At 42.2% G+C, this 13,482-nt stretch overlaps 1 protein-coding gene across 2 annotated transcripts in view; it reads right to left on the bottom strand.

Annotated features, from left to right (window-relative positions):
* The window catches only part of Ap3b1 (adaptor related protein complex 3 subunit beta 1), a 222,839-nt gene that overhangs the window by 60,282 nt on the left and 149,075 nt on the right, over positions 1–13,482 (bottom strand). For both annotated transcript variants that reach the window (XM_006981765.4, XM_076552077.1), the window contains exons 21-22: positions 10,439–10,511; positions 5,802–5,908 (exon numbers count right to left, since the gene is read on the bottom strand). In XM_006981765.4, coding sequence (XP_006981827.1) covers positions 5,802–5,908; positions 10,439–10,511 — 180 coding nt within the window. The remainder of the gene's footprint in view (positions 1–5,801; positions 5,909–10,438; positions 10,512–13,482) is intronic.

Below are 13,482 nucleotides of genomic sequence, written 5' to 3'. Positions count from 1 at the left end.
CTGGTAGTATATTACACTTTGGTCATATTAGACATAATGAAACATATGAAAATGTTTCTCATGAATGGCATGCACCATTCACTGCCCCTTCCATGTTTCCTTGGGATTATATTTACCAAATTTTCTTAATTTGTAAGATACTGAATATACTAATGTTTTTGTTTTTAATTTTCTTTGCTAAGTTTAGAGAGAAAGAACTACGGAGTCAATCCAAACATTTTAAAGCTAACTGTTCCTTTCAGTTTGAATTTCTGAGACAGAAAAGGAGTTATACTTCCACAACCAATTTTCAGAATTGGTCTCCAGTGACTGTCGGCCTGAAGAGCCAGAAACCACACCTTCCTTCCTCTACAGAGATGGCTTCTTATGCGGCTGCTCACCGTGCGTGCTTCCTGGGGATGGCACCTTTTTGTTTCACTGAGCAATCTTTCCTTTCCCTTGTGTCTCCTAGGAAGGGATTTGTCATGCTCCCTAGGAGGGTTTTGGGTTCCTGAGCCCACTCAAGGGAAGCTCCTGGGCCACTGGGCATGCTTCCTGGTTCTTCCAGCTCGGTACCTTATCCAACTTCGAGTTGGAGGATGAGGTGAGCCCAGGTGAGCTCTTAGGCTGTGTGGCAAATCTTTACCAAGTTCTTCCTCCAGCCCTCTAAGTCCTGACAAAATCTTCACAGTGGAGTCTGTCTTCTGACCCCAAATCACCAAGCATACAATCCTCCAGGGACACAAAGCCACACTTTGGGAGTTATCCAAACATTGATTAAGGCTGTTGTTTTAGGTAATTTTCACAAAAACACATGTAGCTATTCGAGGACAGTATGTCTATGTTGTTAGGCTCAAGTTCCAAGTCACAATGGCGACAAGAAGCTCAGAAGAGAGCGGAAACCAAGCACCTGTGTCCCAACGATACACTCCTCCTGTCACCCTGTCTTCCGGAGTGAGCTTCCGGCCAGGGCTCAGGTGCTAACACACCAGGGCACTGTACGTCCACTATGGGTGCTGCAGTGTGGTAGACTGCCTAGGGACTTCAGAACCCAGAAAAGGCGTTTCCATAGATACGCAATCTTAATCACCAGCTGACTCGATCAATAGACACTAAAAACTGAGAAGAAACACAAAAATTGCAATGAATGAGCCAAGGCCATGGTGACAGCATTGATGAGATAAACCAGAAATTCCCTAAAATAGCTTTTTAAAGTAACAGTGTGTCTGTGTTCATGTGCAGGTGCATACATGTGCATGTGGAGGCAGGTGGTTGACATTGGGTGTCTTCTCCACAGAACCTGGAACTCACTGACCCAGCCATCCTCGTTTCTTCTCTCCAGTGCTCGGCTTACAGGATGCGCTGCTGTGCCCAGCTTCCCTACCCAGGTCTTCACACTCGCAAGGCAAACACTTCATTGACTGAGCCAGCTTCCTATCTCAGAGGGGTAACTTTAACTTTGTCTTTTGAGTTGCAGAGACTGGCGCTCCATTCCAACAAACTCTAGAGGTATTAAGACTTTGTTCACATTTTTCTGATATACAAAATTCTCTCTTCTTCATCCTCTCCATCATGCAGAAGGCTGCTCCATCTGTGCTGTCAGGACTTGATTTAAACTCGTGGGTTCACAATAATCAAGTGAAAACATCCACTGGATTAAAGTTTGTCACTGAAATATCATAAGCAAGATCTAAAATGCTCTTTATTTAGGAGCCATCTGTCGGCCAACTGCAAGTTGTCTTGTGCAAGGCTCAAACGAATGCTGTGTTGACATATCATCTCCATCGGACGGCGAAAGGAAAGCCTCTGCCTTACGATCATGTTCATTAGGCATTACTGAAAACGACCCTGTGTGAAATACACGACTCACGGGGGATGGACAAACAGTGGAGTTCTGCCTCTGTCCTCTCTTCTTCCCTGCCTTTCTCTCCCTCCCTTCCTTCCTTCCTTTTTTTCACATGTATGGGTGGTGTGCCTGCATGTCTGTGCGCCATGTTCATGCAGCGCTGGTGGAGGTCAGAAGAAGGCAGCAGATCCCTTGAAAATGGAGTTACAGACTCTTGCTAGCAGCCAGGTGGTGCTGGGGATCGAACCTGGGTCCCATGGAAGATAAGTCACTGTTCTTAACCCCTGAACTCTCTCTTCACATGCCCCCCTTTTTTGAGATAGGCTCTCACTGTGTGGTCCAGGCTAGCCTTAAAAATTACAATTTTCCTGCCTCAGCATTCCTTTTAACCATCACGCTCAGGTCTGCGTGGAATCTTTCACTGGAAAAATATTTGGTGTGAAAATTGTTCTTTGGGTTTCCATGTATAAATTTTGGTTGATCACAAGACACAAAACCCATCAGATATGCAAGGAAACAATGCCATAAATAAATTTAAAAAACAAACCACCTAGGAACAACAAAGCCATACACATACTAAAGAAATGTTTCATCTATTGATTTTTTTACAAACCTACTTTATCATCCCACGGGAACTACTTTTATTACTTAAAAGTGCTTCTTAGATTCGCATACTTAGAATACTGGAGTTAGAAGTAAACATGGAGGCCGGTCCTACTGTCAATACTGGAGAGCGGAGAAATCAAGGGACAGCCTCAGTCTCACTCAACTAGCTGGAGGTGGTAATCCAGACAGACAGACAGGCAGGCAGACAGACAGAACTGAGCTGTGCTGGAAACACCCCAGTCATTTGCAGATGCCCTCTCCACATTTGCTTTAAAAGTACTGTTTTGGACAATACATGAGTTACAGCTTGATTACACTAAAATATGAAAAAATATAAAACAGAAACCCACAATCCCATAGTTCAGAAAATTAACACTATGATACAGTTTTTATAGTCTTTTATCTTCCCTACTTTATAAACACTATTGTATAGTTTTGCAAAACTGAGATCTATATATGTTAAATTTATGGATCTGTTTTTCCCCTTCACATTAGAACATAAGTTATTGATTATAAAAATTTTACTTTAGCCACATTTTATATAACCATTAATTATCCTATCATTAGACAAGGTGGTTTACAAGCATGCATATGAATCTCTGCATTTCTTATTATTGCCTGAGAAGTAGAATTACTGGGTGGAAGAGGAAGTATTTTGATGATTCTGCTATGGGCAGCCATAGTATCATCTGGAAGGATGTACTTAATGTGTCGTGAATGAGCTGGTAACAAAATGCCCATTTCACTGTCTCCTCACCAACAGACATTGGATTGTGCAGTATTTTGCTAATGCCAGGCAAAATGGTTCTTTCAATTTACATTTATTCATTAATATGACTGCACATTTCCATCCATCCATTATCTGTACTTCCTCTTGAATTTATAATCCATTTTTATCATCTATCTACTTAAAAAATGTTTTACAAGAGTAAAATATACACACAGAAAAGCATGTTTTAAGTGCACAGCTGTTCAATGGTTTTTCTCCCTAAATGGAACACACCCACACAAGAGCACCCCATCAAGACAGAACATGAGCCGTACCCCAGAGCTCCCACATGTCCCCTACAAGCACTAGCCTAGTGAGGTTTGCCTGGTTTTGTGCTCCTCCCCGTTCGTGTACCAATAGTTCTACTGCTGTTGTTGTTGTTGTTTACATTACCAAAGACTCGGCACGGTACAGTTATAACCCCAGCACTTGCAAGGCTGGGGAAGAACACTATGAGTTCAAGATCAGCCTGGGCTACCGAAGGAGAACTTGTCTCAAAACAAACAAACAACAACAATCTCAACAAAGGTTAAACTGAATTAAATGAAATTAGCTAATTATACAAAAAATAAAAATAAAAAAGATTAATGAGTGACCACAACCGATGACTCTGCAAGCAGATGTGCAGAGAAACCAATTGTGTGGGGATGCATCCTCATTTTAATTAAGAAAACACAATCAAATGAACAAAACCCTCAGACCCCAAGTCCTGCAAATATGCTCTCACGTCATATGCATGCCCACACTGAGTGAGTGAGAGAGAGAGAGAGAGAGAGAGAGAGAGAGAGAGAGAGAGAGAGAGAGAAGGGAGGGAGGGGAGGGAAGGAAGGAAGGAAGGAAGGAAGGAAGGAAGGAAGGAAGGAAGGAAGGAAGGAAGGAAGGAAGGAAGGAAGGAAGGAAGGAAGGAAGGAAGGAAGAAAGAAAGAAAGAAAGAAAGAAAGAAAGAAAGAAAGAAAGAAAGAAAGAAAGAAAGAAAGAAAGAAAGAAAGAAAGAAAGAATAGTTTACTGAATGATGCACTGTGCCAGTTCCTGCTCTAACACAATCTCACAATCCAGGAAGACACTACTGTCACAGGAAGCCCAAGGTGCTACTTGCCCAGACTGTAACAGTCACACAGCTGGAGTGGCCGAACAAGGACTTGAGTCCTTCCCATCTGGGGTCTGAGTACAGCTGTTATCTAGCCTACCTTACAGCCTAGCCAGTTTGGGGAGCCTAAATGCTTCACTATAGATTTTCTGATCACTACTTCTCTTTAGAGGCTAACACAAATGCTCAATAAATATTTATTATGTGAGTAAATGAAAGACTTCATTGCCGATTTTCAATGCTTTCCCATCTTTTTAAATATGCTTTAATATGCTTTTTCCTTTAGAAAGAAGAGCATCCTGAAACCCCAAACACCGCTTACTCACTTCCCAGTGGCTAAGAATTCTGTACTTGAACAGACTACTGCAGCTTCCTCTTTTTTTAAGTCCTTTGTGTGAGCTCACCAACAAGGAACAACTGCAAGTTGCTCTTCTCAGCACAGACCGGGGTAGCATGTTTACTCTGAAGGGGAAACCCTTTGGAAGGACACACAAGGCCTTGATACTCTCCTCTTCCAACGGAAGCAGCTCCAGATTTCCCGGGCAGCTCAGATCAGCAGTATGCAACCTGCAGCTCCCTGACCACTGACTACACAAGATCAATTCTCAGATACCTGTGCTCATCAAAGCTCACCGGCTGGACCACTGTAACAGAAGGTCAGCCATAGCAACAGATTGTACATCCTAGGTAGCACACTTGATTCAAAGTGAAAGGTTGGTGGGCATAACTTGAGAACATACAGAAAAAAAATATTGCAGTTTCACACGGTTGACAGTTTTCATGTTATTTTGTGTTATGTTAGGCAGAATTCTCACTTCATTAAAGTTATATCTCCCCTAAATAACACTAAGGTTTTTTTTTTTTTAAAGATACCAGTATATATAAATAAATCTGTAAAGATAACACTAAGAGAAATACAATCCCGGGTTTTTAAAATGAATATAGTAGTGAACTTTTAGTAGCCATGTGGTGAGAACAGAAGGATTGTGGGCTAATATATACAATGGTTAAATTTCTATTCTCTGCCTCCATTGCACAGAAGTCTTCTTTCATGTAGGCACAGCCTATGTGCCTACAGTGAAATTATCTAACAATGTACTCTGTGTATGTGTGTGTATGTGTGTATGTGTGTGTGTGTGTGTGTATACACGTGTGTGATGTGAGTGCATGTGTGTATTTGTATGTGTATGCATCCCACTTCATATCCTCATTGGTGAGTGGCACATGATTGCCTATACACTACCTTGATGTGACAAAGAATCCCTCTATGTTACAGACCTAGGGTAGTGAAAAAATGTACACATAATAATTAAAGGTAACTAATAAGTAGAAGTTGAGAAGATGACAGTTACATAAATTTAAAAATCATTACAAAATCAAAAGGTCTGTCTGAATCAGACTTTTGTTAGAAGAGGCACTACTAAAGGCTAAGAATTCATATCAATGATTTGTTTTTTTCATAAGAAAGATGCTAGGTTCATACGGTGATAGGTGTTACATGGCGGTCACTTACGTTGATGACTGAAGAAGAAGCTGACAAGTTTAGACCTTCCAGATCAGCTATCAAGCTTGGAGAAAGGGCTGGTGTAGGAAGGGCAACCGGGGTGGATACCGGGTTAACTGGAAGAAAAGGCCCAAGTGAGTAAGTGTGCATGAAAATTTAATTCATATTATTAAAAGCAACATTTTATTTTGTCAGGAAATCTAATTAAATTACTTTGATTAATGAATGTATGACAATTCTATTTAACATCCTGATTTAGTCAAGTTATTATTAAGTCACAGAGTGATTAGTCTGAGCTTTCAAAACACAATGGCAAACCTATAACAAAACAAGGTATAAATATCTTGAGCAATAGTTTTTAAAAGTTTGTTATTGCTAACATTTATCACTCAGAACTTCACTAAAGGAAAGTGGTAAGACACATTTTCCACATTAATGTAAAGAATAATGTAAAGAGTGACTTCCAGCCGAGTCAGGCTTTTTAAAGGATGTTTAACTCATGTCTTCAGTTTTTCCTCTACTTTAACCAATTAGAGTCTAAGCTGGGTAATGCCATCTCACTATACACTGCCACAAAGCTATGTGCTCAATCTGGAGTGCACCTAACAAGAGAGACCTGGATCCTGAAAAATCTGTTCAAAACAAAAGTCCAGTTAGGTGACTTGATTACCACTCCTAAGATGTTGGTCCACAACATCATTCAGCCTCCCAACAGGACACCTCAGTTTCCACCTCCCTCTGTCCCACCGATTTATGGGGCCAAGCTCTGACAACTGTACTTTTCCTGAGACACAGTTTGCACCCTTCGTTTGGTTTTTTTCAAGATAGGGTTTCTCTGTGTAGAACTGGCTTTCCTGGAACTTACTCCACAGACCAAGGTAGCCTTGAACTAAGAGATCCACCTGCCTTTGCCTGCCAAGTGATGGGATTAGATGTGAGCACCACCGCCCCGGCTCACTTTGCACCTTTAATGTTTTGGTTTCTATTAGCCTATGAATACTTCACCTTACTGGCTTTTAGTTTTAGTACAGTCTTAACTGCTGAATTGGAGGGGGAGGGAGAGCTAGAATACAGAAAAGTTCTAGCTTCCAACAAATTCTCTCTCCACAGTAACACTGGCCAGGGGTACCCTTTACTTAATTTGACAACAAATTCTCTCTCCACAGTAACACTGTCTAGGAGTACCCTTTACTTAATTTGACAACAAATTCTCTCTCCATAGTAACACTGTCTAGGAGTACCCTTTACTTAATTTGACAACAAATTCTCTCTGCACAGTAACACTGGCCGGGGGTACCCTTTACTTAATTTGACTCCACTTTTCAGATTCTTTCTCTCCTTTTAGTCTTACAATATCCTAGGGATCAGGCAGAAAAAAGTACTAATTCATAAAGTTAACAATGAAATGTTTCTTTTTCAAGACAAGGTCTCTGTGCTCAAGTAACTTATGGGAAAAAAGACATACCCTTTAAAAAAACAAAGCAGCACTATAGTTTGTAAATGATAGTGACAAGAAAGGAAACCTTTAAAGGGAATCTTAAATCAAATCCACCCACGATGGAAAAGCGGAGATGGACGGGTGTCTGTGGGGAGGAAGTCCTTGGCTTCCCATCGCTTTTATCTGGCACGGCTGAACCCATAGGCTTCATGGCACTTACCTATAAAACACTGGACAGCGTGTGCGCGTGCGTGCGTGCATGCGTGCGTGCGTGCGTGCATGCATGCACGCTTGTGTGGGTGCCCATATGGTAGTCAGGGGACACCTCAGCTTGCACCTTGTTTGAGGCAGGGCTCTTCTCTACTTACTGCTGTGTTCCCAGTCTAGCTGGCACACAGGCCGCCATGGACTCTCCTGGTTCCCTGCTGGTCCTCCTGGTTCTGCTGCAGGAGTCCTGGGCTTACAGACGTGTGCTAACATACCCAACCTTATGTGTTTCTGGGGTTTCACACTCCATCTTCATACTAGCATGGCAAGTGCTTTACCAACTGGGCCGCCTCCCCAACCCTATATTTTGAAGACTTTTGACAAAACACTCTTTTCTTTGATAATGTATGTATAATATAGCAATTACCAAATTACTCTTCTGATTAAGATTCTGATTCAAAATAGATTGCAGCAGCAGTACACAAGGCTACTCAGCCTGTCCAATGTGACTAGTTACCTCACTTGCTGCTATCATAATTAACCCTTAAAAACACTTGCTATGTACAAGGTGCAGATGCACACAGCAATTCATTCAATCCCCAGGACAGCATTTGTTTAATTTTGTAGACCCAACAACTAAACCACAGAGGATGTGATGGTTAAGGTTAGGTATCAGTGTGAGTGGATCTAGAATCAATTAACAGACAGACCATTGGGTATGCCTGTGAGGGACTTAAGACCAGTTCAACTGCAGTGGTAAGACCTACCTAGAACGTGGCAGCATCTTCTGGTGACAGGCCAGATTAATAGCCCTGCAGAAGAAAAGCCTTTGCTTCCTGCCTGCTTGCCTTCACAATGTGCTGCCAAGTTCATCTACCCTACTGGCATCTTGATGCCTCTGTAGAGACTGACATTCCTCACTGATGTCAGTCCAGCGTCTTCAGCCTTCCAATGAGAACAAACGACCAGTGGCTCCGGGAATTCTCCAGACCTCAAGTGATAGACTGTGACTGCCAAGGCACCCAGCCTATGGCCTAAGCATCCACCAGGCTACAGGCCTCTCCAGTGGGAAGGCAGTCATGGTGGGACCACCTAGACCCCATCATGCAAGCCAATCTGATAAGTACCTTTCTGTGTGCGTGCATTCTATTGGCTCCGTTCCTGGAGAGAACAGTGACTAATACAGCAGTCAAATAAACTGTAACACAGCTAAGAAGGAAAAGGAACTGAGATTCAAACTCTCCACTCTCCAGGCATGGTGGCGAACGCCTTTAATAATCGCAGCACTCTGGAGGCAGAGGCGGGCAGATCTCTGTGAGTTTGAGAACAACCTGGTCTAAGAACCTGGGAGTTCCAGTTGGCCAAGGGCTCATAGTGAGACTGTCTCACAACAGAGAGCAAACCCTCAAACTCTCTACCGTCCTCTTATCCACACAGCACTCAGCAGTGTGACAGCAGAGACAGCAAGGCGTGGGAAGCAGTACTATTGGCTATCTATCTGCAAAGGCTTCAAAGGAGCTGAACTAAGAGTGTAATGAACAGGTTTACTCTCCCTACAAAAGAACACCAGAGTGATTGTTGCTTTATGACCATCTCACAGAGGTAATCTCGTAAAGGGGACCAGAAGATACTCAAGTTTCCAAAATATTAAAATAACCCCCCCCCACATTCCAAAGGCAGAAGGTATATTGCTTTCTCGAAGTCCGACAACAGGCTGCAGGTCACGTATCATTCTGGCATGGATATTATTTTCTCCTGACTCCCACAGAATCAAGCAACTTCATAATCTTAAGCATCACGCCTCCAACACTTGAGCCCCGGGGAAAGTTCATATTCCAACCTAACAGCCACCCGCACTGAGAACATCATCTTATGAATGAGAGACGGGCACAGACGGGCACTCTTAGGGTTGTGGTGTCCAACCCACCCAGCAGCACCGTGGACTCTTGAGTGGCGTCTGTTATGACATCTTCACTTATGTGTATGCCACTCTCTGATCATGGGCCCTTCTCTTTCCGGCCCCTCAGCCCTTTCCTGCTCTCCTGTAGTCTTCTGTCTACTCATGACCTCCCACCGCCCCAGATACCACAAGAGACAAAACACACCAGGCTTGTCTGTGATTCCATCTTATTTAGCATGACTTCTAGTTCCATCAATGCAGCACACACCCTGCATCTGCTTCAACCAACCGCAGCAACATCTGATCATACAAAACCTTACTATCTTTGCTAATACGGTCAAATATGTTCAAGTTCTCAATAGTAAGTGTTTGTATCACACACGTCACTTTCTTGCTATTAAGAATTTGCTGTGGCTACTACAATAGACAATGTAAATAGAATGGATCTAGGACAAAATGAGGTGACTCCCCAACAACTCACCCTCCACACAGGAAAGCACACTGAAATGTGGGCAGTTTGACATTCATGAACGCTTCTTTCCAAAGGCTCTCCTAGTACAGAAATGACCTGGCAACAAAGCTCACTGCACTACCCAGCTCCGCCACGCTGAGTGATTCCAGAGCGGCAACTGTGTATACTTGGGTTAGTAAAGTTACAGGCATCTGAATCCTTAGAAATGTATTTGCTTGAATGAAGACATTCGGTAGTTAAAAACATTGGAGGAACAGAAAAACTGGCCGGCCAAGTCTTGGAAGCCACAGTGGTAAGTAGAAGAAGGTGCTGACTTTCTTGCCTCTCTCCTAGTTCCAGAGTCAGTCCCCACAGTCAGGACCTCACAACGTGGATGCTGGGAGGCAGGATCGTTGTTTGGTCATGCAAGGACAAATGACCCAAGTAAAACAAGTCTAATTCACTTTCTTTGGTGCTCTACTCACATGACAGAACTGACATGCTAAACAATGACAGGCACTGATAACCACTGTCTGGAAAAGTCCCACCTCTTCTGATCTTTTATAGCAGATATTTCTAAAATTTGGGAAATCTACATGAGAAGTACTATACAAACACAAGTACAGAACCCAGGAAGTCCCAGTACTTACAATCGTCTAGATCTAGAAGGAAAACATCTTTGCGGGGAGGCTGTCTTTCTTGCTGGGGTTTTCTTTCTTTTGCCTGAAAAATATCAAAATGTCACTTATTTCAGATCTTGTCTAAAGAAAACCATGAAGTATTCTTACCACTACAAAACAAGCATGTTTTTGCTTCTTGGTCTTAGAAACAAAAATGTAATTTAAACTTCTGTATGGTGACACACTTTCCTGAATCAAAATTTTGTGTTAGCATACTATATTTCTCACTCATCACACAAACTGTTAATTATATTAAAAATACTTTCTGTTTAAAGACTATAAAAAACCTTGAGAAAAAAATTCAATGTAATAATTATTTTACAACTTGACAAATTTTTTGTTAGGTAAAAATACAATGTGGCTATCATTAGAGTGAATAAACATCCAAAGAAATACTTGTTAAGCAGCTTACTTAAGGAAAAGGAATATTCAAACAATACACAGATAGTCCTGATGTTGTCCACAGGCTCGTAACAGGCTGGACTCCTCAGAGGGAAGCCTACCAGAGGTACTGAACTAGACACTCTGTGCTCCTACACTAGAATGTCAGAGGTCTTCGCCAAAGGTACCCATTAAAATGGCATCTCTAGGCCGGGCGTTGGTGGCACACGCCTTTAATCCCAGCACTCGGGAGGCAGAGCCAGGTGGATCTCTGTGAGTTCGAGGCCAGCCTGGGCTACCAAGTGAGTTCCAGGAAAGGCGCAAAGCTACACAGAGAAACCCTGTCTCGAAAAAAAAAAAAAAAAAAAAATGGCATCTCTACATCTCTAGCTCTTGCTCATTCACTTTCTTGAGCACTTTACATGGAGAGCAAATATTTAAAACATACCTAAAATTAGGGCTTCTTACATGACCTATTCACTGTTTATGAACATTCATCCCATGGAGTGAATACAAGGGCCTTACGCTAGCTTTACCCATCGTAATACAAATAATATAAATGGGGTGGGAAAATGGCTCAGTTTGTACAGTGCTTGCTGTAAAAACATAAGGACCTGAGTCGGGATCCCAACACCCATGTTAGAGCCCTGTATAATACCAGAGTATGCTGGGAAGGTAGAGACGGAGGAGTCTGGCTAGCCACTCTGGTTTAATCAGTTTCAGTGTAAACAATGTCTCAGGAAGTACAGTGGAAAGCAACTGAGAAAGACACTAGCTGCTGATCTCTGGCTTCCACACATATAAATGGGTGAATGTACACCCACACCCACAGCGTCCACACACTGGAACACACACCTGCCCCCTGGACATAAGTAAGAACATCTAGGGAGCACAGTAAACAAAAAGGTCAACAAAGAATAAACAGTGCATTAAATGACACATCTGCACCAATGTGGCTTCATCTGTCTGCCCTCTCTTTTACAGGAATTCTCAAATTCAAAATAAAAAGTTGTTACTTCATTCATTCATTCAATAGACACATACAGAATTTAAACGTGTATCATATTCTGTACTCGTAATGTAAATAATAGCCTAGACAAAGTCCCCACTCTAATAACAGAATTTTAAACATATTGTTAGCATAAATTATCCTGTCACTGCAGCAAAAGGTCCCCTTGAGTACTGGTGCACTTACAGCTGTGCACACATGTGCACAACGGCATTACATGAAAGCATGCAGAGTACTGGTGCACTTACAGCTGTGCACACATGTGCACAACGGCATTACATGAAAGCATGCAGAGTACTGGTGCACCTACAGCTGTGCACACACGTGCACAACAACTGCATTACATGAAAGCATGCCACAGTGATGGGGTGGAGCGATGGCTCGGTGTACTGCTGTCACAAAGGACCTGAGTTCGGTGCCCAGCACACACATCACCAGTTCACAACCACCTGTAATGCCAGCTCTGGGGTATCCTTCCCTCTCTTCTGGCTTCTTCAGCTGAGTGCGCGCGCGCGCGCACACACACACACACACACACACACACACACACACACACACACACTTTTAGAAAAGCATCTGGGAAATAACATTTTCATGTGACTGAAGTTCTACTTGTATTCCTCTTTATGCTTTCAGAGAATTGTTAAAGAATTATATAAGAATACACGTTAAAACCAAAAAGATTAGAAATAAAAAAAGAGTATTATTTCCTTCTATGTAACTTTTAACTCCATCCTAGTATAAACACAAAACATCATCTCCCCTCTAAACTTTTCAAGGAGTGCCAATGTCTAGTCTGCAGGAAAAGAAACAGAAGAAATGTTAGTTTTGAGACTGAAATTTAAGTTACAAGTAAAGGAAAGCAGATTTGGAATGGAAACGCCATTACTACCAGACTTTCACTCCTGTGATTAAAAGCATAACCAAAAGGTCATCAGCATGTAGCTCATAACGTGCTGCACACAATGGGTGCAGCAGCTTCCCACCAGCTACAAAGACAAAACTGTCCTCAAATTCTAAGCTCCCCACCTGAAGATTAGAAACCTATCCAAAAAAAAAAAAAAAAGAGGTAACATTAGAGCAGAAGGTAAGTCCACACCCTCCCTTCCACTTCACAGCCAAGAATGTGCACCAGGGTCTATTCAACACACATCGGGTCACACACACACCACAGAGAGAGCTTCTATGAGAACCTGGGGTCATCTCTTCTCAGAAGCCTAGAACATAGACACAATGTGCTCCGAAAAGGACAGAATTCCATTGACTTTCCGAGAACAGCAAATAAGCACTGACTGAAATACAACGTTAGCAATAGATGACGGTCATTTCCACCAAATTGGAAAAGCCTTGCATTCCGAATCGAGGCTATAAAATGCTTCATGATATGCAAGCACGCTTCTCCTACATTATATTTCATTTTTCATTTTAAAAAATCCATAGTAAGTTCACAACATTTTCATACTTAAAGGATCTACTATAAAAATAAGAATCTGAATTCTAAACAAAGAAGTTAAGAGCCCTATTCCATCAAACATTTCTCCATTTGCAATTCATCTTGGTAATAGAGACAGAACCTGGGCAAATGCATATAGGACTTGAGCAGGAGATTTTTCTTGCTCAATGC

Source organism: Peromyscus maniculatus, chromosome 15 (genome assembly GCF_049852395.1).
Source record: "Peromyscus maniculatus bairdii isolate BWxNUB_F1_BW_parent chromosome 15, HU_Pman_BW_mat_3.1, whole genome shotgun sequence".
Classification (NCBI taxonomy): domain Eukaryota; kingdom Metazoa; phylum Chordata; class Mammalia; order Rodentia; family Cricetidae; genus Peromyscus; species Peromyscus maniculatus.
Note: the sequence above shows the minus strand (reverse complement) of the source record. Positions and strands in the feature narration are given on the sequence as shown.